Source organism: Amphiura filiformis, chromosome 16, assembly GCF_039555335.1.
Source record: "Amphiura filiformis chromosome 16, Afil_fr2py, whole genome shotgun sequence".
In the NCBI taxonomy this organism is placed as follows: Eukaryota; Metazoa; Echinodermata; class Ophiuroidea; order Amphilepidida; family Amphiuridae; genus Amphiura; species Amphiura filiformis.
Window position 1 is genome coordinate 60,784,955 of NC_092643.1, and position 26,442 is coordinate 60,811,396.

At 37.4% G+C, this 26,442-nt stretch overlaps 2 protein-coding genes across 2 annotated transcripts in view; both read left to right on the plus strand.

Annotated features, from left to right (window-relative positions):
* The window catches only part of LOC140136292 (AN1-type zinc finger protein 1-like), a 31,621-nt gene extending 24,486 nt beyond the window's left edge, over positions 1-7,135 (plus strand). The window contains exons 6-9 of the mRNA XM_072158019.1: positions 22-143; positions 953-1,111; positions 1,521-1,737; positions 6,072-7,135. Coding sequence (XP_072014120.1) covers positions 22-143; positions 953-1,111; positions 1,521-1,685 — 446 coding nt within the window. The 3' untranslated portion in view covers positions 1,686-1,737; positions 6,072-7,135. The remainder of the gene's footprint in view (positions 1-21; positions 144-952; positions 1,112-1,520; positions 1,738-6,071) is intronic.
* Positions 7,136-9,933: 2,798 nt separating this feature from the next.
* On the plus strand, positions 9,934-10,752 carry LOC140172790 (uncharacterized). Its single transcript, XM_072195917.1, has one exon. The coding sequence runs from the start codon at positions 9,934-9,936 to the stop codon at positions 10,750-10,752; it is 819 nt and encodes a 272-aa protein (XP_072052018.1).
* The last annotated feature ends 15,690 nt before the right edge of the window (positions 10,753-26,442 follow it).

Sequence of the window (26,442 nt, forward strand, 5' to 3'; positions counted from 1 at the left end):
TGCATTTTTCTCTGTCAATAGCTTCTCATCAAGCTAAGGGTAATGTCAAGAAAGGCATCGGTAAGAAATCGGCTAAGACTGCTGCCAAGGTGGCGCTAATGAAGATGAAGATGCATGCTGTAGGAGACAAGGGGATTCCTCAGGTATGGTTAAGGGAGAGTGTGGCTCACTGGTTAGAGTTCTGGCTTCTGATTCAGGAGGTCCCGGGTACGATTCCTAATGGTGGAAAATGTGCTAGGATATTCAACTGGAAAAACAAAAGTCTGAATTTAATTGGCAACATCTGAATAAATAACAGACTTCTGCTCTCCCCATGGTACGTTTAGAGTTTGGTATATGAACCATGAGAGATTTCTGTCCTTTTGAGTGGTTGTTAAGCCATCGGTCATCATATATAGAAGAGCTATATCTGTACATGTAGTTTGCAATCAGTTTCAAAAAGAATAGGGCGTTAATACCTGACTGTTTCCAACCCGTCCCGGTGTTCAAATGGATGCCAACAGAAACATGTTTCATAAGAGGCTTTCTTGGATTAAAACCTGAACAAATCACATGAAAGCAAATCAAAAACCTGTCAATAAATGTCATAGTTAAAAAGTCTGCCTATATTCCTGCCAGAGGTGGACTGGTGTGGATGGCAGCTGTCAAGAAAGGTTTAGTTTAGACACTCTGGTTTTGGCAAATTTTTACCAATACTCCCACCAAAGTGAAGAGAGAGAGAGAGAGATAGCAGAGTGTTCCTGTGGGAAGAAAAAAATTTTCTAGTGAAATCAGGATGGACACATTTTGGTACATGTAAACAACTTAAAAGCCGAAAATTAAAACGTACAGTTTAAACCCAATATTTGTGCCATGCTTCAGAAAAAAGTCTCATACATATGGCAGGCTAATATCGGAGTGTCGTTAATTACGTCATTAATTGTATTTATTTATTTATTATCTATCTTAATAGGTAGAAAGAATCTACTTCAGTGTGGTGCTTCCCAGAGGCTGCTGTTCAGAGAAAAACAAAGCCATATTCTTTTCTTCCAATTGGAGTATAGGCCGATGTGTGGACAAAGTTGCTGAAGTGATGAGGCTAAAGAATGACAACAATATAGCAAATGCAAAGGTATAGATGTAGATGTGACACAATCCTTTGACCTCCATGGACCACCATGGAGGTCAAAGGAGGCAGTTTTGAAAATTGGTTTATTGCCATACAAATATTAGGCTATCATATACTGAAAACACCAATCTAGCATACTTTGCTTTAAAGTTAATGAAGTTTTGTGATGTGTATTTTCTTATGTATTTTATTGTTTTTTTACTCCATATTTTTGGCTTTATCTCAATTTCAAATTTGGCACCTTTGGTCTTCATGGATGAGATTGTGTCACATATATGTTCACTTATCATAAGTTATATATAATGACACAAATTGGTCCAATCAGGCCTCATTTGGATCGGATGAGGCGTAACACTATGATGTAGAATAGTGGTAGGTTTATACTCCTTCATAATACTTTTTAATCCAATAGAAACTTCGGCTATTTCATCCGGACACAGGAGAGAGCCTAGCCATGGATGCAAAACTTGCCTCTTTACTATCAGGAGACGTGCCTTTATACAGTGGTGGGTTTGTCATTTTAGAATATGTGGATAATGGCTGTGTGGTGCTGGACAATGTGCAAGATTACTTATGATGAAGATTTCTCCTGGTGTTGGTAGCACTGATAAGCTGGATTTGATGCAAAGGTAAGAATCACTTTTTATTAATGATAATGTGTGACCTGTGCTGTAAAACATAATAAAGGGTTCCCAAGTTCTAAGTTCCACCCTATTATTTATTGTTTTACACACCTGGTCCAATTTACAAAGCCACACATCATTTGATATGTCACAATGACACATTATGTAAGAAAAGATGAAGTTTTGAAAGTTGCACTTTTTTCCATTCAACTCTCACAAAACATGCAGAATATTCTAAACTTTTAGATTGTGACTGAACACAACAGCATCTGACATTGTAAATTGGATCAGGTGTATAGATCAAAGTGGGCTACCAATACATTATTTCAAGTCGTCTAATACAAATTGCAGATTTTTCTTAATTTGTGATTGCTTTTGATAACAAGGACTGCAGGATTTTGTACTTTGCAAAGAAACTAATCATGATATGGATCAAATCAAGATACTGTATTTCCTTAGCTACCCCTTCAATTAAACGCCCCCACCCCTTTTTTAACCAAGATGTTTAAAAAAAAGCTGATATTTCCATGCTATCTTTTGTAGCAAGCTTACCAAAGTGCACACATAGGCGCTATAGGTTACATTTTGACTGCTGCACATTCCATGTATATTTTGTTGTATTTCTATTCAGTGTGCATTCTTTAGTAAGTATTAGAACTAAGTATGATTGGTTGCTGATGATCCTCTATTCTCCCAGGCTATTGTTGATGCCTGTACTAAATTCAAGGCTTCTTTATATTATATCTCCAATCAGAATAGATCAATCTATTCTGCATAGATGTTTTTTACTTTTTTCATTTCATGCCGATAATATAATGTACGGAAATGTCGCAGTTATGAAGAGACAAGCACTTCTCGGTTTGTAAACAAACTTGATTTTGAAACAGATCTTCTACTAAAACAATGAAAACATTATCGGTGTGCTGTAAAATCATACAGGGAATGGATTTTGCCATTGAAAGCAAGATCATTGTTATTGCTCTTGCACCATGTATCATAATTGTTTCACTTTCTTTTAACTTATCTTCGTTAGGCAGGAAAAACCTCCTATGTGTTTGTGGCCCCTGAACATGTTTAAAACATAGGAAGTTTTGCTTTAAACATGTTCAGGGGCCAATGACACACAGTAGGTTTTTCCTGCCCAACGACATTATGTAATGTATATTATGGAAGAGGAGTTGGCTAATTGAATGACTTCATTAAATCACCGCACCTCATTTACTAAACAAGCAATGACCTATCTTTTGACCCTTGCTTGACATCATGTGACCTCCGCTTGACCTGTCTGCTTCTATTCATATGATGAACTGGGCTGAAAGCTTACATTAGTAACAGAAAAAGGACTGCTTTAGCATGTCATTACACACATTTGCAGTGTATGATAGTGTGTAATTTGTGCATGTTAAGTTCAAAAATGAAGTTCAAGGATTAGTTAACTCAGAATGTGGGGAGTTTTTGTGTCAAAATGTAAACTTGAAGCTTACTTATCCATTCGAATGTAATATTCTGATACAATTTGAAATCCAGTTTTTTTAAAGTTTATAATATTGATGTGACTTACAATATTGTAATTCAAACAAAACCATTTTTGTGGCATCATCTATCATGTAAAATTGCATACATGTTTTGTTGCATCTTGGCAACATTATCATCCATGAAGTAATTAGTGGAGATTAATATATTGAGCTTACACTGAAATTCCAGGTGTTGTGGATATAACATATAGAGGTAGTCATTGTGACGTCAACGCCGCCATCTTGTGGGTACGGAGTGCCTTGTTGCTAAGATCACTGCGTTGACGCTTGACTGAAGAGCTGCGTCACGCGCTGTGACTTCCGCGTAATCGGGGGTGTAATGTCTAACACATGCCATGCAGAATGGCAATACCCACAAGATGGCGGATCCTGTGGAAAAGGCTTACGGCCTCTATTGGAAAAAAAAACTATATACAGTGAGACTTTTCTTACAACTTTTGGCTCTTGCAGTAAAATGACTGTGTCCTTCTATGAAAGTAGCAATACTGCCCTCTCCTGAAACTAATGAATACTTGAACATTTTAGTGCCATCAGGCAGAGCAGGCGGAGGGAGTCCTTCAGGCTTTAGGGTGCATTATAGCAAATCACTATGTAAAAAGTGCAATGTAAATGAGTTCCGGTTCCCATAGGAGACACTGTGGTGGTGTCCTTAGGGACCATGTTTTTTGTGAGGTTGGCATGTTCTAATATATATGAAAGATGCCAGCTTATTAATCACTAAAACAGAAATTATACAAATTGAAATTATACAAATTGATTTCACAAGAAAAGTAAGCCATCTAAATTACCGCTAACAGAGCCAGTTTCAATGCTAGTTTTAGTGTTGAAAAAGCGGCGTTGCTTTTCAACATTTTTTAATAAAAAAACTGAATCTATGAAGATATCCAAAATTGAAACTTAAATGAAAATTTAGTCCTTAAATAATACAGGGATGATGTGAAAAGTATTGTCATGCGGGGTAGAAAATGCTGTTTAAAATGTTGATTTATTATGTTCTCTTCGATGGAGATGCTATTTGATGGTCTGCATCCTTTACAAGCAAAATTAATTTCCCAATATGATTGCTCATCAGTTTGTAAGGTTACAGATTTGTGCAAAAAATCAGTCTATTGATTCCTAATATTGTGCAAGTTAGTAAAAATTATTTATAAATGATAAATTTACAAATAAATGGGACTCAGCCATGTACTGATTCAACATATTTGACTTCATTCCATCTTATACAAAGAATAAAAAACAAGAATGTTAATCCCATGGGCACTACTGGCTTTCTTACGGTGCCCCTGATGATTTAGTAAATACATGATATAATCATCTTAGCAACCAATCAAAATACAGCTTCTATATCTCAGGAATTCTGAACTTAATCCCCTTCAAGCTTACTGACTATTCTGATTGGCTCAATACATGATGTAGCCTTTTTTTGTAACCAATCAAAATAGTCCTTGGAGGCTGATAATTGTTGCTGGTAGTGTCTGCTGTGTTAAGAAAGCTTGTCATGACCTTGGATGTCAAAGATTTCATGCTAGTAAAACATTTGCTTAGGGTAGGAAAACAACTGCATAGTATTTGCTTTGGGTCCATTTTACACAATGAAAAATACTTGCTTTGGGTACTTTTTTAAAGTCCTTGTATGTGGGTGATATATACATTACAAATTGAAATGCAAGTGCCCCCCCCCTCCCCCGGCATTAAAGTAGAATACTGTATTTCACAACAATATTTTTTCTTTATCTTCATAGTAATTTCACACTACTACGCTGGTTTTCAAAGTTTGTTCAACCTTGCAAGTACTAAACTTAGGCTTTATTTTATGAGCTCTTAAAGCACTGTATTAATGACTACTAAAAGCATGTTCAATCAAGTGCTATACCAGTTGCTGTAGACATTTGAGTGTTTTTTTGTAGCCTGATAGTTGAGAAACTTTTTTCATACACCTGTCACTCTGTGCTATCCATGTTCAGCACCTTGACAAAATGTAAGAACTTTATTGCCACCTTCTACTCAATGTTTTACACCTCTGACACAGTGACACTTCACAAAGCATGTAAATTTGTAAAAACAAGAAATTCACAACTGTGTTGTTGACACCTCCTTTGCCACCCTTTTTCTTTGTTTTGTCTTTTTGTCTGTCTGTCTTCCTCTCTCTCTCTCTTCTTCCTCCCTGTAACCCTCATTTATACTCACTCTGACACTTAGAGAATAAACGATAGGAATTTTTGTTTTTACTATCCTCTACCGTGTGATAGACGACAGGCAGGCCCAGTATTTTGAGTAGTACTACGATAAAAATAGTGGACCTGCCTGTCATCTATCATAGGTAGAGAATAGTAAAAACAAAAATTCCTATCGGTTATTCTTATTCTTAGTCAGTTAAGTATTAGTTTAATAACTGTAAACTACTTTTTAAGCAAAAACTATGTTACCGACATAAAAACTCCCCTTATTATAAAATGAACAAAACTTGTTTACAACTTCACGTATTCTGTTAGTGCGTACTGCTAACGCATGTGTGTATTCCTCACTAGTCTACACATACAACGTGATATATACGCGAACCTTTACAAGCGTGTTACACGTTATCAACACTCATGATGACGTGGGGTCGTCTGCGGCCTGATAGACGACACCCAAAATCATGCGATTGTCCAATCAGATTATGTGTCTACGAAGACTACTCCCACTGACTAAGAATTTCCTTTCTTTTGTTCTTGCTCGCTCTATCTTTTGTTTCATTCTGAGCTTTTTACATAACAGCAACATAAAAACTAAAACAAATTATTTTCCTTGTAATTTTTTATACAGATTCAACAACATTCTCAAATGCAAACCATGCACTACCAGACCAAATCTCAAATGTCATACAATGTAAATCTAATGATTCAAAGGAGTTGGACAGACATCTTTTCAGTGAACTTGGGCACCGGGCTATTCCAGTTTAAATCCATACACCCCTATGGAAGACATGACCTTAATCTTCCACACAGGGATTTTGAATTTCAAATGGGGTTATCTGAACGGGTAACTTCATTTAAAATCTACACCCCTGTGTGGGATATGAGCATGTCTTCCATAGGGGGTGTATGGATTTCAACTGGAACAGCCAATTTATAAGTAAAATTGAAGAACAGATATGCAAATACTGTGAACTCATTACAAAACTGAGAATTTGAGATAGATTTTCGCGTAATGTATTCAAGACAGTGAACCACCATCGCTTTTTTAATCGGATGTTATTACCATTATTATGACACAACAACTTCCTTCAAACTTACTGTCTTTCAAGTGTCATGGGACAAATCAGTGGTGAGAATGTGTGGATACCATGTCTGCATTTGGAGTCTCAAAGGAATATTTTGTAAACTTGCTGTCATGTTTGTTTAAGTTGCATGAGAAGGAAAGCAGAGAATCTTCCTAACAATGATGGATCTGCTCTTCCAACTACACAGCTAAAAGCTCTCTGTTCTCTCAACTCAAAGTATCTGCTTTATAAATTACAAATGTCGTCGGGCAGGAAAAACCTATGTACTTGTGGCCCTTGAACATGCTTAAAACAAAACTGCCTGTAAATTTGTCATCATGTTTGTTCAGAATATGTGTGAGAAGGAAACCCAGAGAATTTTGCTACAATGATGGACCCACTCTTCAACTCCACACCCAGAAGCTCTGTTCTCTCTAGTCAAAGTATCTGCTTATAACAATATCATTGTGCAGGAAAAACATATGTACTTGTGGCCCTTGAACATGTTTGAAACAAAACTGCCAAGAGGTTACATAGGAGGTTCTGCTTTAAGCATTTTCAGAGGCCAATGACACAGGAGGTTTTCTTACCTAAGGATGACAAGCAGTTAAATAAATGAGTTCTGGTACAGATCCAATAAAAATGAAAGTACTCACTAGATATATTTCAGTTCCTATCAGGAACCTTGTTCACTCTGCAATGAATGTAGTGTTTCTAGATGTCGGTAGTCCTTGGTGGCAGTGATGGTGTTGCCACGTTTGTAGGTTGCTGTTTTGAGATGATCTGGTCATAGATTCTGTCCAATTTGTATGCCCCCTCGTCCTTGTTCATATGGCTTCTTTTAGCCAATGCGTGGTTTTGTCTGCCTCTTGATCTATGATTGCTGCCTCGTCCCAGTTGATAACATGGTTGCTGGCTGCGACATGCTCAGTTATTGCCGATTTATGAATTTGGGATGTGGATGACTTTCTTTGTGATCTGGTAAAATTTTTGGAACTTATTTTTTTGGCTTCAGTTTTGTGTTTTGAATCAATTTATGAAATACCTTGCAAGAGCTGCCCTAAGACCTACATTGGAGAGACAGGCCGTCTTTTCAAAACTAGACTATCTGAACACAAAACTGAAGCCGAAAATGTGGCAACACCATTACTGCCACGAAGGACTGCCAACATCTAGAAACACTACATTCATTGCAGAGTGAACAAGGTTCCTGATAGGAACTGAAATATATCTAGTGAGTACTTTCATTTTTATTGGATCTGTACCAGAACTCATTTATTTAATTTATTTTAATCTCATCAATAATGACAAGCAGTTACTGTTTTACCTTGGGGAACAGATGTTTGCCTCATAAATTAAAATGCAGCACAGATATTGGAACACATGTTCGCATGTGAATGCAGTGTCTTAGTAGATATTTTTGCGAACATTTATTTTCGCACTTTTTATGCTCATTGCACTTCTTAATGTTGTTGTTGATGTTGCCATGGTAACCAAGCAAAATAAATGGATTATTCTAGAAAATTGTATGGTTGTTTTATTTGGATTTCTGCTACATCATTAAAGACCAGCCTATTTGGAGGGGACTAACATCCAGTTTCAGCCCCAACCCCCTTCCTCTTGAAAATCCACTGCAATTCCGATTTGTACAGTGCAAATATCCATCAGCTTTCACTCGAGACTTTGGTTTACGTGAAGTATGGTAGTGACGTCAATGCTTATTTGCAGTTATACCGCATACGTGCTGACAAACTGCCTTTGTTGGGGTGCGTGTACGCGCTGCATGATTAACTTTGTGCGCTTGATTTGATACATCACTCACCACAAGCGTTACGACAAACTGCACTTGTACGAAAGTACGTATGCTCTGCGTGATTAACTTTTTTGCGCGATTCAAAACTGCAACCATCAAAATAGGCACTTATGTCACTACTTACATGAGGTGAACAAAAGTATAGCTACAGGCTGCTACGATAAAAGGGCACATAATTAGCGCTTGCAAATACCATCTCCTTGTAACGATATATGTCATGTGATCAAGCAAAATCAGTCGGAAGTCGGATATATATTGATTTTCAGATTTTCCCAAACAAAGACAATAACTTCTTTTGTTGCATATTGTTTTGGAAACACTTCAACTGTTCATATCTTTAGAACTAAATGATCAATTTCAATGCGGTTTTCTGCAAAATGTAGCTTTTCAAAAATTTTATACAGTCATGTAAAGAACTGAAAATCAAATATTCCCGACTTCAGACTGATTTTGCTTGATCACACCACACATACTGATGACCTATTTGCAAAGAATGGATTCAGAAGTGAAGTGATGGGTTTTCAGAGATAATTCATATTTACATAATCCCAGGACTGAACTTAAGTCATCCTCCCAATGGACCTGACCTATTTTGTTATATTGTAATTCAAATTGGGCTATTCCAGTTGCAATCCTTACGCCCCTTATGGAAGACTTGTGCTTAATTTTCCTGACAGGGAGTGTGAATTTCAAATGGGACTACTTGAATGGATGACTCCATTTGAAATCTACACTCCCTTTGTGGGAGATTAAGGTTATGTCTTCCATAGGGGGTGTATGGATTTCAACTGGAATAGCTTATAGTGCAAGATAAGTGGAAGGCAAAAGTAAAACAACTGCCCTTATTCTTAAGAATTAAAGGCTTTTGAGTGATTTAGTGCAAATGGAAATGAAAAGCCAATTGGTAAGCCTACATTTAGTTAGAAAGAAAGAACAGTTTACCAACCCAAAGTGCTGCAATTAAACTAGACAACAAATAAACACAAATCCTGACCGGCACACAACCCAATTTGAAAAAAGCATGGGATTCAAACCCATGACCTTCCGATAATGAAAAGCCAAATGGTAAGCTTATAATTAGTGAATAAATTCTGTTGTAATATGTGACACGATCTAGAGACCAAAGGCGGCAAATTTGAAATTGAGATAATGGTAAAAATAATGAGTAAAAAACAATAAAATACAAGCAAATATATCTTAAGTCCTTTTTAAGAGTAAAACTTAATAATGTGTCAGTGCATGATAGCCTATTTAATGTTTGTATGCAGATTTGAGTCCCGTATGCTTGGCGTATATCTGCATGTTAACAAATTGCGCATCTACGCGACGCAATGCGTTGTTGCACGTGTCTACCCCACAAGTTCAACAAAGTCCTTTTAAATTGCGAACACGAGTGAAATAGTGTAATAAAATCCATCAGAAAATCTGGATTGATATTTGTATTGATAAAAATCATTACAAAATACATACATATTTAAAAAAGCTCAATTCATCGCAAGAAGTGGATTGAGATCTTCCTAACCAAGAGGAAACAGTGTGTCGTCCTCGATGGTATTCAGTCTACTGCAGCAGAGGTAGATTCCAGCGTGCCACAGGGCACTGTTATTGGGCCAATGAGCTTCCTAGTTTTCATCAATGACTTGCCTAGCTGTGTGAGTGCTGGTACAAAGACCAGACTCTTTGCCGATGATGCATTCATCTATCGAGAGATCAACTCTGTAGAAGACCAGATCATCCTTCAAACAGATCTTGACGCAATATCTCGTTGGAGTCAAGACTGGCAGATGACTTTTAATACCGATAAATATTTCAAAATGAACTTCACAACCAAGAAAACCATCAAAATCTCCCCATACACATTGTGCCAAAAAACTCTTGAGGCAACACATTCTCATCCGTACCTTGGTCTGAAGTTTTGTGACAATCTACGTTGGAAAGAGCATATCTCTGAAGTCACAAACAGCTGTAAGAAGATCCTGGGTGTCATCAGAAGGAACTTCAAAGCTTGTCCTACATACATCAAGTCTCGCCTCTATTTGTCGCTCATTCAACCCAAACTGACTTATGGGTCGGCAGCTTGGATCCCTTCCACAAATGAAGAGAGACACCAGCTAGACATGATACAGAGGTCAGCTGCTAGGTTGTGCTACAACAACTACTCCAGAGAAGCAAGTGTTACGCAAATGCTCAACCAACTTGAATGGCCAAGTTTGGATACCTGTCGCCTTATTACCAGACTTAGCTTGATGTACAGAATTACACACAATCTCGTCGACATAGACTGGCAGGACCACCTCACCCGACCAACACGAATGACCAGGCGACACCACCCATCTTCATACATGCAAATTAGAGTCAACTCAGCGACCTCACGCAAACAGCTTTTTCCATGGACAATTCCACACTGGAACGGACTGCCCACGACATATTAGACATACCAGACTACAAAAACTTCAAAACCGCCGTTAGGGACTACCTCAATTAAATTTCGCCAAATCCAGTCTTAGGTCATTGGTTTGTACCAACTCTGATGCGATGCGGGTACCCGTTTATTCAGAGGATAATGTCCAGATCCAGAAGCAACTTCAGCAGTACACAACCGCATTAAACCAGAAATATATTCACATGATTTTGTGGTCTTTGAGACTGAATGCTACAAAGATGTCTCAAAAATGTATTTTCTGGGAGGTGGTTCTTGATTTTAGATTGGGTAGAGTATGTGTGGCTTGGATTCTGAAATCATACCCCAAAAATATACAAAATTTGACAAAAAAGAGACCCAAAAATATACTAATTTTTGATTAGTTATGTTTAACGAGGACACAGTGGCTCAGTGGTTACGACCTTGAACTCATAATCTGAGAGCTTGCTCGACGTGTGTGAGTTTGAGTTCCCGTCCCACCTCCGTGTTGCACCTTTGGGTAAGGCACTTTGCCTCGCTTGCCTCACCCCACCCAGGTGTAATGGGAAGCTGTTAGGGGTAGTCACAGTCATTGTACTGATGAACCCTGCACCATTTGTAGGCAGCAAACATGGTTCTGACATATTCTAATGACGGCGGAATAAAAAATATATATAGAATATAAATATCTACATTTATTTTATTATTTTGATTTAAAATGTGGTACATTTGCCAATTTCTGAGTGTATTCACTTGGTCAATATGAATTTTAAATGTGAAAGGGGAAAACTGATTATGAAAAGAAAAAACATGTCTGAAGAATTGGCCTATTTGTGTGTATGGTGTGTTAAAATCTTAAGTGTGTGTGTGTGTGATGGAGGAAATAATGTAGGATTACTAGAAAATCTTTTGATGGGTTTTGAGGAAAAGGGTATGTATTTTAATCTTGGGAAGATTGTGGAGGCTTACAAAAACAAGAAGGGGAAGGATGTGTTGTGCAGGGGGTGGTACTCGGTATAAATGACCATTATGTGGACATGCTGCAAGCATGGGTAGCATTTTCAGCCTTTGGGTATATCAATGAACACCTTTTGTAATGCTAAATTTGTTTTTATATGGATGGGTCCTTTTTTCAAAATTTTCTCCCATTTTTTCTGAACATAGCCAAATTTTGCCTCACTGTAGCCACGATTTTGTTTTTTCTCAAAAAATTTTGGTAAAGCTAAAACAATTTGTGTTAAATTTGACCACAAATTTTGGCTTTTGGTATGTTGATGGGTACAAATTTAATGAAAAATGGTATATTACTGGGCCGACAAACTCAATAAATTTGAGTACAACTTGCTAGTCTTTAGCTCTGGCATGATTTTTGAAGTAAAAAACAATTTCAGACTTTTAATAAAATCTCGGGATCGTGAGATTGATTTTAGCCAATCAGATTTGTTGATTCACACATTCACAATCTGAGCAAAATAAATTCAACATCTGTTTTAATAGATAGTGCTTCATTAATAAAGAATTTGCAAAGTCTGTTTTTTTTTTCATCAAATTTATTTTCTCTACATAAATACATTAGTCTGTGACATCCCCATTCTACAAATCTTTTGACACACTTATCATTGTAATTTTATTTTCTAGAAAGAAAAACTAATCAATCAAGTAATCAGGTCACAACAAGCATATTTCAAAGCAAGTGGTTCTGTTATATTCATCTGTAAGAAGGAAGTACTTAGCTTAATTAATTTGTAACTTAAATTAAACCATATGGAGCTAAAAAAGGTATAAGATTTCATGACACTAAAAAAAGTGTATTTCAAATTGCTAATGTATCCGTGTGGAGGAAGTGTATTGAATAAAATGATGGATTCATTTTGAAATTGAGCATTATTCCTTTTGTGTACAGGGTATATACTATTGTTGCTTTTGTGACACATCTGGATTGTCTCATTGAATATATTCATTGTATATTTATTAAAAATTACGTAGCAGCCGTTTATTGCCTGACATTTACATTAAAAGTTGCATTGAGAGAGTTGGATACATATATTTTAAAAAAACCACTCAAATATTAAAAACGTAAAAATAAATATTGCATTAAAGAATTGCACTTCAATTGGACTTGAAACAGTATGGCTGTCAAGAATACTAAGTTGCTTCAAGGAGGTTGGTGAGAGAGGGTAGGGGACTAGATTGAAATCTGTTGGTGCTATATCTATAAAAGAACCAAATTTTGGTGGTCTTCTGAGGATAATGTGGGACCGATACTCGCTTGGTGGGAACCAGGATGGGATCCTCACGGACGTGCTTGCTTTCTGGACAAATTCATTGCAGATGTTTTGTCTCCTTTTAGTTTGAGTTCGAGGTATAAGGAATCTGCATATAGGTAGTAAACTTTCTATCATGTATGTATTTGCAAACACATCTCAGTCTGAATTTTCTCAAGCTGGACCACCTGGTTACTAGTAAGTCTTGAATGCCAATGTGGGGCAGTATATTCTAAAACAGGGTGGATGTACCCCTTGTACACCAATAATAGCTGGTTGGTCAAAGTTGGCCAGTTTGAAAGCACCGTGCAAAATAATGAAAGCTTAAATGGACATGAAACACACAACGCACCTTGAAAAAGATAACAAGGGAATGTGCCAGCACAAGATTTGAACCCACAACCTTCTGATCACTAGGCAGGTGATCTAATCATTATACCACTAGCTCCCATGGATAAATGGTGGCTGAAACTGAGTATTAATGATTTATACTTTGATCAGCTCGTAATAGGCGGGAATTGTTAGGCTTTTACCACTACGCCGAAAAGAAGTCCCACTTTTAAAGTGATAAAGTTGACCAGTCTGGTATATATCTTACGCAGTAGAAAAAGTAGACAAAGAATAGGGCTTGAATCAATAATTTGTGATTCTTCTGGCGAGATGTCACAAGACAATTCTCGAAATAAAATATATCGATATTAATCCGCGATGTTATAAGGCCCGCCGATTACAAGCTGATCAAAGTATATGTAGGCAGTCAAGGTATACAGTACACATAACTATTACGTAAGTACACAAGTACAGGAGATCATTACTTTGATTGTTTCCCCAGCATTACACAAGTGAAGTAGGTAATGGGGTAATGCATCGTGTTACCCCATTACCTACTTTACTCTTAAAATGGACTACCTAGCAAAACATTTAATCTCTGGTGTTTATCGTGTAGAGTTGGTACTCTTTGGTTCTACCCCCTTGGTTACAGCAAAAGAAAGGTAAAATGAATGACTTTTTTCTATTCTTTATTTAACCAGTCATTTGATAATGGAACACGAATATCAGGTAATTGGGCTGTGAGTTAATACACATCTCTTGTAGACTTAAACATGGGTAGCGAAACACAGGGGACAAAACTTCATTTGTAAATGTGCTATGGTTTCCAAATTTGTATTCTTTTATATTCAGCCTGTCATTTGTAAATGGAACAAGCATATTCAAATAAAAGTATCAAAGTCATGTTCTGACGGTAGTAGAATTCTCAAGGATCGGCATGCCTGAGAATTGCGATTCAGAAGTCAATCCTAAAGTGCATGTACACACGACTCAATTGAAGCCTAGAATCCTTCAGTTTCACAATGCCTGATGACATCAGCGCTGGAATTACAACTGGAAGCTTAGAGTAACCCATTGGGGCACACAAAATTGAGCCATATTAAATATAAGGATATGCTCAGCACTTGAGAATCGCAAAATGTATTGTTAATGAGCCAGTAGCCTTCGAGGACCACTTTAGCATACTCAGAGAAAACAGGCCTTGCCATTTGAGGCGAGCGATCGCTCTCGCTCACCACCACTCGCCCAAACTCGATTTCTAGTGAATGTTTTTCCACTCGCCATAGACACTAAATATCACTCGCTGCGAATCTCCCAAAATCAGCCATCGAATCAACCAATTCAGCATTTAATCGCGCATTTCAACACAGGCCTAAATACATACATACATACAAAGGTTTTAAGACCGAAGCTCTACTAGATTATACACAAATATGTGGTATTTGTGAAAATTTGACCACTCGCCTAGAATCATGCCAGCGAGTGATTTTATTTATTTATTTATTTATTTCAACTTTCTTTATACAGGGTAGCTCCTTCAGTGTAAAAGCACTGCTATTCTCGGAGGCCCTGTAACAAGTGATTAACTACTAGCCTTTAAAATCTAGACGGCAAGGCCTGAGAAAATGTGAATTTGCCCTAAATTTCTTATGGATGGGGAAAAGTTACGGATTGGGACCTCAAGACGAGCTCAAATTTCCCCCAAGTTTTTGCTCAAGAACCGCATATGCTTAAGCAAAAAGCCCTCGGTATGGATGTTCCTCAACTAACAAATCTATACTGAAACAATCTCTTACTTAAAACATGGGCGGTGGAACTTTCATTTTTTAAGTGTGGTATGGTTTCCAAGTTACAACAGAATAAAGCAAAAATAAAAAGGCCTGCAAATGCAAAGCAGAAAATTTAACTTTGACCTTTTTTGCCTATTTCCCCATCTTCAATTTGGGAGATCTTTTAGAAATGCAATAAAAACCAATCTGTTCCAATTTTGCGTAGGTCAAGCCCTAGATTGATTAGATTGAAAATGGAACACAGATATCAAAAATATCAAGTAACAAATCTCCTCTGAAACATTCATATAGTCATGTTCAGGCGATCATAGAATTCTCAAGGATTGGTATGCTTAGAATTGCGATTCCTACGGTGAGTTCCTTCGAACGAGACAGATTTGGCCTAGAAAACCGGTGACGTCATGAAATGAGATGTGCCCGCTGTGAGAAAAGGGACTATAAACGCTCTCAATGGACTGAACGTATACTGTTGCTGTTCACAGAAAAAAATTCCAAATTAAGTATTACAAATTTCATGGTTTTTAAACACATGGATAAAATCAGCCGCTTCTTTTATATATATTAGACAATTGTGATATTACAATTCATATGTATATCAATATGCACCAATGGAAATACCCATCCGATCGTCTACCCAGGGTAAGGTTACCCAGGGTAACCTTACCCTGGGTAGACAATGTGATAGGGACTTTGATATATAGTTACGATATATGTACACCCTAGAGCTGTTCTTATACATTTAATTCCTGTTTTTAAATAAGGACAACATTCAAGTTTGCACATTAATAAATAACGAACGTACATGTCAACTAGAACACTGATCAATTGGCCTCCAAGTTATACCGGTATAAGGCATTCATGTGCTATAACAGAGTGATGGGACTGGGGTCTGAGTATTAAAAGAACGTACAATATCATCGTTGATGCATGCAGCGTGACACTCCCGATCCCGTTGGTTCCAATGCAGCACCGAGGTCAAAGCATTAATGTTTGGTGGTGTTTGTGTGGGAAACCCGACCAGCATGACCAGCTCATCAGTATGACATTATGCAGCGTTCCCAGTGTTTACACAGCACGGAACGTCCGTAAGCGTGGACATGACCGTGGTACATATGCGTGCACTCGGTAGTCCAAGTTGGTATTTACAATTTATTATGTACAGTTTTATTAACCCATAACCATGATAACACGTGTAAGTTCAGAATGAAAAGTGAGAAGAGATTGGGTTTGGCCGGTGTTTGGAATGTTAGAAAGATAAAGAAACTAAAAAGATAAAGGAAGAATAAAGTCATTAGGCCTATATACCAGTAAAATAGAAAGTTGAGTAATAATATACCTGTAACATTTTTGACAATATTGAGCGCCTAAATTGCACATATCGAAATTTCCCAGCATGTAACATTTCAACTGTGTTCATCTTTCAAGTTCACATACATATATGTGTATTAAATTAAAGTGTACATCGTGACTATCCCAGGTTGACCAGCACACTAAACTAACTACCTGAAGTTGACAATATGTCTTCAACGGTTACCCTGGGTTGACACTGCAAAAAATGTATAATGTTCATAGGAGTATAATTTTAATAGACATTACACGTTGGCAAGAAGTCATACGTCATATACCCTGTTTGTGTTAGCATGGTTAGTAACAGCACACGGATATATATCCAGATTTTTACAAAGTTATATAGAGTCTACCCAGGGTAAGGTAACCCTGGGTAACCTTACCCTGGGTAGACGATCGGATGGGTATTTCCATTCGTGCATATCAATATCATGAGAAATATTAGGCCTAAAAAATAAATACATAATTTGAGCGTAGAATTTCATCTGAGACTAGCATATAAACCGTGTTAGTCCACAAACTCATGTATCTGATTTCCTGTATATTGCAATGATATAGTTTCAGTTGGATGAAATATTACAAAGCAAGCGCATAGTAACAATTACTGTGTGGGCTTTGTTCCTCGAAAGAGAACAATAAGCGTGCATATTGTTATGCAGCATTGTTATGGTAAGTGATAGTACAACTCATTGTTGCTAATGTCAAAATTGTCAAAGTGATTGTGATTGTATGATGAGAGCACGATAAAGTGTCCGCTTCATTTACCTACGTCATCAGTCAAGCGGGGAGAACACGTCACGCTTGAGCGGGGAAGAACACTTACGAGGCTGAACTTTACCCACACAATTTCTCCTTTTTCAGGAGAAATACGCACAAAAACATTGCAACAAGTGTCAACTTGTAATGTAATAATTATTCTCTTCGAATAGAGATAAACTTGTTTTTGCTATAGACCTGCCCTTTAAACAAAGGTCATTATGTTAAGCACAACACTCAAGAATCACATAAGATACAGCACTCAAGGATCACTCGGGGGGCATGAAATCCTCTAAATTTTTAGGGATAAATTTGGGGGAAAACAGCAGATTCTTTTTGCTCAAGATTCGAGTTGCTTAAGCAAACATCCCTCCATGTGGACGTGCCTATTGTCTGCTCTAAATTAAATACAGATCTGTTTCAGACTTATGCGCAGACAGTAGATTTAAAATTCATCTAAAAATATCAAAATTCTGGGTTAGTCAAATTATATATGTGATATGATCAAGCGAAAGACTCAAGATGGTGATAAAATCAATATTTGTAGCACAAGTCTTTTGTTTCTTGAATGTTGTAGGGACAATATCTCGACTAGTTAGCGCAAGGCCCTATCTGCAATAGCTGCCTATTGACATTTGACAATTTTTGCATTGTATACTATAGTTCTATACATATCTGAAACCTGGCAGCTATTACAGATATAGGGTCTTCTTGAACTAAACCTTAATCTGTTTTTCAACAACTCTGCCTATACTTTTGTACAGGAGCCAACCGTTGTTAATCCGTGATGAATACACACTTTTGCAGTAAGCGTATACGCGAACGCAAGGTTACGCGTTACGCATGAGCACGTAAAATTCGTCATGCCTGGAACGTATGCGTAAACATAAACTCACTTATGTTGGCGGAAGCAGCTAAATATTACCGCTTTATTCTTTAGTTTTATTGCTGATATCAACAGAGAAATACCGCGATCTTGTAAGGTTGAGTGGCAATGACAAACAGACATTCGAATGAAAGAATTATGTAAATTAGACATCTTTAGCTTGTTTACGTTGTTGAAAGGATTCAATCATGTTCATCGTTGTTCATCACCGATTAACAACTCGCGTCCAGCGTGTCTGCGTGGTTTACTTCGCTCGGGCAGCTCGAAGTAAACCACGCAGACGACACAAACGCATCGTTGTTAATCGGTGATGAACAACGGTGAAACATGATTGAATCCCTAAATATCTTCAATCCTACGGATGCAACTTTCAGCAAAATGCAGCGTTTACAATGGGTTATTACAGTTAAAATCCACACACACCCTATGGAAGATATGTCCTTAATCTTCCACAGAGGGAGTATGAAATTCAATTAAGGTTACCTGAATGGGTGAATCCATTAGAAATCTACACCCCCTATGTCGGAAATTAAAGTAATGTGGATTTCAGCTGGTATAGCCCACCGAGTCAAATTTAACAGTCAAAATGGGGTTCAGTATTATGATTGGCCTAAAACAAAGGGTCATTGATATATCCCTGGATTTTCAGGCCACCTATAGGGAAAAAATGGCCAGTTTTTTTAGCCTAAATGTAGAGATGCCAACATTGTTCTTTTCTCAAGTGAGATCCATGCACAACCTGATTCCGTACATCCCTCACGGCAATGGTGTATAACTTTCAAACAGTCTATTTGTCCACTTTAAATTACTCCCGAAGAGAATTATTAGATAAATGTTTTGGTCTGCAATAATTTTTGGCTCTTCCTGTTGAAATCCATACACCCCTAAGGAAGATATGGCCTTAATCTCCTAGATTTCAGACGGAGTCACCCATTCAGGTAACCCCATTTGAAATTCACACTCCCTGTGTGGGAGATTAATATCATATCTTTCATAGGTAGTGTATTGATTTCAAATGGAATAGCCCAATACATTACTCATGAATAGAAAGATTAAACAAGAACTTGGCTGGTCGAAATTTTATCTTCATTAGGTTTCACTGCCTGAACAGAATTGATTGTGTCTCACCTCGTTTTTCAACCAAATCAATGGTAATAACTCTTTAGTGAGGGATCAACATTTAACCACAAATTGCCTCAGGCAAAACTCACTTCCTGGGAACTTAATACCACACAAGGTCATTTTTATGTAACTCATTCACCCTTTTGTATTATATCCTAGCCTCTAGCTATAATGACAGGTTAGTGATCTGGTCAACTCAAACTCATAGACAGATACCAACCTCAAGAGGGAATTACATTTTTGTTCAATTCTCTTCAGGTATTGAAACCTAATGTTATTTTATGAAGAAATGTTGAGTGGGAGATACCATCTGTGCAGGCGTAATCAGGATTTAAAGGTGCAAATGCAGAGCTGATCCAACTTTAAAGTGGTACTACACTCCCTGATAAATTTTGTGACTAATTTTACATTTTTCTCAAAAAAATAACTACACACTGGTAACAAAAGTTATGTATATGTGACACGATCTGGTCCATGGGGGCCAAAGGAGGCATTTTTGAAAATTGAGTTACTATAACTATTACCTTATACAAACATAAGGTTATCATATACTGAAAACACCAAAGGCCTAGCATACTTGGTTCTAAAGTTATGAAGTTTTGTGATGTTTATTTTCTTATGTATTTTATTGTTTTTTTACTCCATATTTTTGCCTTTATCTCAATTTAAAATTTGCTGCCTTTGGCCCCCATGGACCAGATCGTGTCACATATTATAGGGGCAACAAATCCAATTACTTCACTGAAATTTCAGTGATTCAAGACAAGTGGTTCATTATATATGTTAAGAAATGAGGTACATTCTAGCGGTACCTCTTTTCTTATTATAGATAACGTACCGCTTGTCTTAAGTCACTGAACTTCCAGTGTAGTAACTGGATTCCTTGCCCCTATAATATACAGTTACTTTTGTTACCAGTGTGTTATTGTTTTTGAGAAAAATGCAAAAATAGTCACAAATTTATCAAGGGGTGTAGTACCACCTCAACGATTAAATAGAGAACTACTTACATGAAATAAGGGTGTGAGGTCTCTCACTCATCATTAAATTGTTTTATCTTTCTATTTTATCTCGTAATAATGTTCCCTTTATGGCAATAACAATCAACATTTGATGGATGAACTTGCAACTTTCAATTCTAACATGTTTTATCAATGAAAACTTCACTCTAATTCTAAGTTCCAACTCTCATTGTTAGGTTTGACTTCACTTTCACTGTTTTTATAGTCAATTGGTATAATTTGCGAAGTTTTCACATGGTAATTTTTACAGTGTTTAATAGTGTATGGTTTTCTATTCAAGGGTTAAGCACTGCACTTCCAAAGTTATTGCAAGCAATTACTGGCTATAATAATAAAAAGTAGCCTCATTTCTCCATCCTGCCTGTTTCATAATGTCAGTTACAAGCAACATAGCTTTGTCTGCCTTATAAGTCGACTTAAACTGTTGTGTCTATTCCTGCTTGGACGTAACAATCTTGATCCATTGAGTAATAGTGTCTTTACTAACTTTCCCATGGGCTTACTGCGACTCACAAACAGTTGTTTTTCCCCTCCATGGAGGTCCTTGCTCTGCTTCACTAGTCCTTGCACCAAAAATACAATAGAGTTTGTTTCTACTTGTTTGAGGTCTAGTTTCCCAGGTCTAGTTTGTGCAAAGTCTGTTGTTGTTGAGATGAAATCAGCGCTACTAACATGTTTTGTGAGTGAAATCTCGTAATGACAACTCGTTGGCTGGTGATGTGTGCAAATAATTGAGAACAATTCTTACATCCCACACAACTTCATATCGCGGGTTTGATGTTTTCAAATTAAACACTACTTTCAAGTATCTTGAGGTAAATGGTTGTGACCCCAGGGAATGCCCAGGGAATGCCCCCGTGGGAGGACAGCAAATGCAGATAGTGCTGATGTGGCAGAGTTCATGGCACTAATGTATAACCTAAATGATCAAATAAAATTTTTAACAAATCCAAAACATGCACTACAGTTGTAGGATAGAGTGAATGGAAAATTAATGAAGAGGTCTTCCTTCTGCAGTGGAGAGAAATAGACCAGCTAGATAGATATTAGGCAATTCAAAACAACACTAAATTTGATAAGAACTTTCCAATAGTGCAAATGACGTACAGTAATAGCTTCACTATTCTACCACAGGAACATTTCAATTCCTTGAATCCCTGTGGGCTCTTGATGTTGTTTTCACACATTCTATACAATTTTCATGAAAAATATGCTGAAAACCTCAATAGTTTAATTGATTTGAATTTTGTTCATAGCCCTGAGGAATAAACCCCCAGATTTTCATAAAGGGAAAAATGACATTCAATATCCTATGGATAACATACACTATATGATATAAAACAGAATGTATGATGGTGCAGGTGTTTCAAATCCAACCTCACTGAGATCTCAAACATCATCTGACAGGACACAGTTCCGTAAACCCAATATACTTGTACATCCATAGAATGACCTTTGAATATGCTGGGTATTAAAAACTCATACTTAAGAGCTCTGGTATTAACATTTGCACAGTATTTTTAGTGGGAGCTGAGAGTACACCTAATTACCTAACAAATTGCATTATATGAGGAATGTCCTTCTGATATCAAATTTTGATTGTTTGAAATTCACAATTTGATATTTGATAAATTTGTGATATTTAACAGTCCTCGAAGTAAACTTTATAAAGCTAATGATATATACTTAAAGTGTATGTAGCTGGGATGAAAAGCCGACATCAATTAAAAATTTTGACCGTTCATATTGAAGATAAACATTTTTTCACAAAAAGACCTAAATGTTTTTGGTGTTTTGGGGGAAAAAATCCATATGTAGTGTCTTGAAAATTTAATGAGTAGCCTCAATTTTTGCAAAGAGCAGCAACTTTTTCTGAGGCATAGCATCCGTCATTGTCGCAAGTAAGGTTTTTATGGTAACATACTATAAATTCTATGGCATCTAGCCTATACATTGACTTCCTCCCAGACTCTTCCATCTACAAGTTTCAATCTATACCATTTGAAGATAACCCCGTTCAGAGACATTTTATGAATATTTAGCCCTAGAGTGGTGCTAATCTAAACAGAAATTTACTGTTGATGAGTTCCTAGCGTTTGATTTTACCCAAAGCTGAGGCACTACTGATCATTCTTGTTTTCACAGGGTGTTTCATAAGATAAAAATGAAAAAATTGTTCTGCCCTCCGTTATGGGTGCTCATTTTCAAACCCCAAAATAGGCATTTTACAATAGTCTCAAGTCCAATTTTAACACAGTAACTAGTATCCCAACCCCTCTGAAATATTTGGATCAAAATTGTGAGTGTTTGTTTCCACTTTTTAATTCTTGTTTTTAGTCAATACTACTCCGGCAAGGAGGTCCATTTATTGTGACACTTTTTTTGTACAGTTTGATCAAACATGAGTCTGTGTAGTGTATTATTTAAATAGAGTGTTAAAGGTGGGTGACCTGATTGACAACCTCATCTCCCCATTATACCCATTATAACCATGAGGTTTGGGCATCTGAAGCTGTGGGCTGATGAGCTATTCTATACAAATCAGGTCCAATCCAATGTCAAAAAAAAAAATAATAAGTTGCCTAAATTCTGCCTCATTTTATAGTGGTTTCGTATATACATACTTTGTTGATTAGGATGAAGGTTATGAGCACCACTGTTTAATTTTTCACAGAAAAGTATTATTTCAGGACAAGTTTTTACTTAAAAAGGATTCCAAATAATGAATAGGCCTAATGTTATCCAATCTTAGTAATTTCCATAATGGTAGCTGCCTATAATTGTAAATAGGTATAGTAGTTAGCCTAGATGTAAGTCAGTCACTGTTGATACACATAAAGGATAATCATCTGATATCAATTTGAGATTCTGTCTAATGAAAGGATTTTGTTTCTGTGTTTCTTTTGACATTTCATAGTGAACCACACACTTAAAATATTATTCTTTCTCATACTCTGCAATTTTTTCAGTTTTTATGTCAAGCATATCTAGGCATTAACAGCTGAAATGTAGGATATAATGCTAACAAAACTTCCGCCAGGCACAAGTGACCTGGTGAAGGCATTTTTACAGGACAGGCATGTGTAGCCAACAATTGGGCATATTACCCTGATCGGAATCTACTGTAATAAGGTCTTTTTATCCATTTTTTGTTTTTGTTTTGCGGGATGCCCATTTTTTTTTGACCTCTCGCACCAAAGCAAATACCTTAACCAGTGTGCCATGCTGCTCCCTAATATAAAAAACTAGATTTCGCAGTTCTCGGGTTGGGCGGTTGGACACAACTTAATCAACTCTGTTTTGTAGCTGTCAACGCTTACTTCGGTACCCATAATCTGAAAACCCATCGATGTTAATCATGTCTTGAAAGTAGGCCTATATTGGTCCGATGAGATGCACCTGTTAAATACACTGCTTTCCGATGCGCGATGTGGTACTCTGCGCACACCCCAGTTGATACTCCGCGATAGCACACCGCGAGCACGCGATATCGCACCGCGCGTATGCAATATCGCACCGCGAGAAAGCGACATCGCACCGCGCGAACGCGATAGCGCGTGGACGGACGGATGGACGGACGGACGGACACTCTGTGATTAGTATTATGATATAGTAAGTGTATTTTGGGGCTCATAGTCATAAAGAAAGGTTGAAAGATGAGGATACAGAGCTTCAGTTCCAAAGTCTTCAACAATAACCAAATTCTCCACCAGGGAAATATTAAACCGCCTTTTTTTGCATAATAATAGTCTTACAAATAAAAGTGTAAATAAATTAGTTCATGCAATTTACACATAATGTTTTTTAAACATTATGGCCTGCAGCTAGTTTATACAATTGTTCACTAATGGGTGTTCATTCTTTTAATTCTATAATAGTGTCTCTTACATAAAGGTGTGTTCACATTGTCAGACGACGCCCTGGCAGATCTTGGTCGGCGCAAGTTGCTAGGAGTAGCGGTAGGCGCTGCCAGGAGTAGTGGCAGTGTGAGCAATGGTCAGCGTAAATTAAGTTCTGCTAGGCATACGTCCGACGATTTATCCAGGAGTAGCAAGCTAGGTGTAATCTCCCCCCCCCCCGGGCGGGTGTTGCAATGTGAACACTGCTATGCCTGGCACCAGGTGTAAGTTTGACCTTTTTTGGTCAGAGCTAAGAAATTACATTTCGTGTGGTTGAAAAAGGTCACAGAAACACCGGAAGTGGGAGCCGATGTTTGCACCGACCAGACGTGAATGATTGGTGGAACTAGTTGGCGTAGTGCTAGGAGTAGGCTATATAGGTGTGGACACGCGGTAAGAGTAGGGAAATATTTGTGGAATTTTTATCAATGTTAGCGTAAGTCTACGCTGGGTGTATGCTGTGAATGCGACTATAAAGGTGAACAATCCTGCACAAGCATATTGGCTTTATATGAGGAAACAGAAGTGGGAAATGGAAATTGAGACAAATATACATATATTTGAGGTAAGCCAATTGAATGAAACAAATCAATGCATATATTACATTTAGCCTTTGGGTCAAAACAAAGGAAATTGGTACTCGTATCTCAACTGCCATGCACAGAAGTAGTTTGATTTGATTGTTTAGTATTATATTTAGAAAAGCTTATGTAACTTAATGCTCTGCATGCTAGCCATAGGCGTCAACATAAAAAGTCCCAAGTTTTCAGGTATTTTCTCGAAATATCAAAAGCTATCTTAAGAACCACTGAACCAATACTAGGCTTGTTTATACTTATTTTAATGCATTTTTCATGCTGATTCCAAATATGGTCATGAAAATTTACAATTCTGAAATTTTTGAAAAATTTAAATTTTTCGCCTGCAGTCAATATCTGCGTGGAGAGAGTTAATGTCGGAAAGAAGTATGCCTAATTGGTTAATACCGGGGTGAATAACCACCTGCAAGATGACAATATCGTAATATTTGTGCATGTTGGCATAGCATCATAGTGTTTTCCCTATTGTATGTAAATGTAAAAGAATTTAAAATGTTCAATTGAAAGTGCCAAAAAAAGGTGGTTGGTGACCCTCAATCAGGCTTTGTGCCCCTTGTTGGATGATTCGTCAGTCATGTCAGTGGCGGATCCAGGATTTCAAAAATGGTCATAAATACGGGAACCTGAGGGCGAGATGGCCGAGTGGTTAAGGCGTTGCGCTGCCGGCCGGGAGATACGATCGACGAGGGTTCGAGCCTTGGGCTTGCCTTAGGTGAAAATTCTCTTCCCTCCCAAAAAGTTCCTAAATGGTCGGGAATCCTTCAATTCAGTTCAGTAATTAATTTCAAAATTTAATTGAAGAATTTCTTCTCGCCCCCATACACTGCTTAGCACGTGCAGATATAGGTAGTGTATGTGCTTCGTCCGTGATTCAGAAGTCACGTAAAGCCGTTGGTCCCGTGTTCAGGAGGTTTCATCCCTGTGCTCGTTAAAGTGTCAGAGCTATTCGAAAAAGAGAAGGGGATCATCCCGGTTCTGATATCTGCACTCAACCCTCTAGGTTCAAGAGGACAAGATGGGCGCGATACAACTGTACATAGGTTGTCTACCCATAAAATCCTGTAGAATGTAGAATGAGGAGCTGTTAGGACCCACAAATTGTCCTAATTTGCATGAATTTGACAAAAATTCAAGGGCTGGTCCACCCTAAAACACCACCTGCATATGGATCCACAACTGTTCATGCTGCATGCTTTGCCTCTGGGAAATGACTAAGGGGTATTGGGTGACTTCTGTGATTGTTTTTTGTTTTGGTGCTTTTTGAATACATTGATGCTGGGTGACTTTGATGATGGTTTCAGTGAAATTGCCCAAATTTGAGGGCTTTGGGGTACTTTTTGAACACATAATTGAGATGATTGAATAACATTTGCTCTGTACTATGGTAGTCAATTCACACGCACCATAAAGTGACATGGTCCAGCCTTTCCATGTTCTGTTATCTACCTTACATTCAGGTCTATCATTAATATGTGATGCGATCAAGCAAAATCAGTCAGAACTCGGAAACATTTAATTTTTAGTTTCTTATAGGATAGTAAAAAGTATTTACAAAGCTGGATTTTGCGGAAAACCCCATTGAAATTGAACAACCAGTTTCAAAGATATGAGCAATTAAGGAGTTTCCAAAACAACAGGTAACAAAAGGAAATATTTCCTTTGTTTGGCTATATCTCAAAATCAATATTTCTGAGTTCCGACTGATT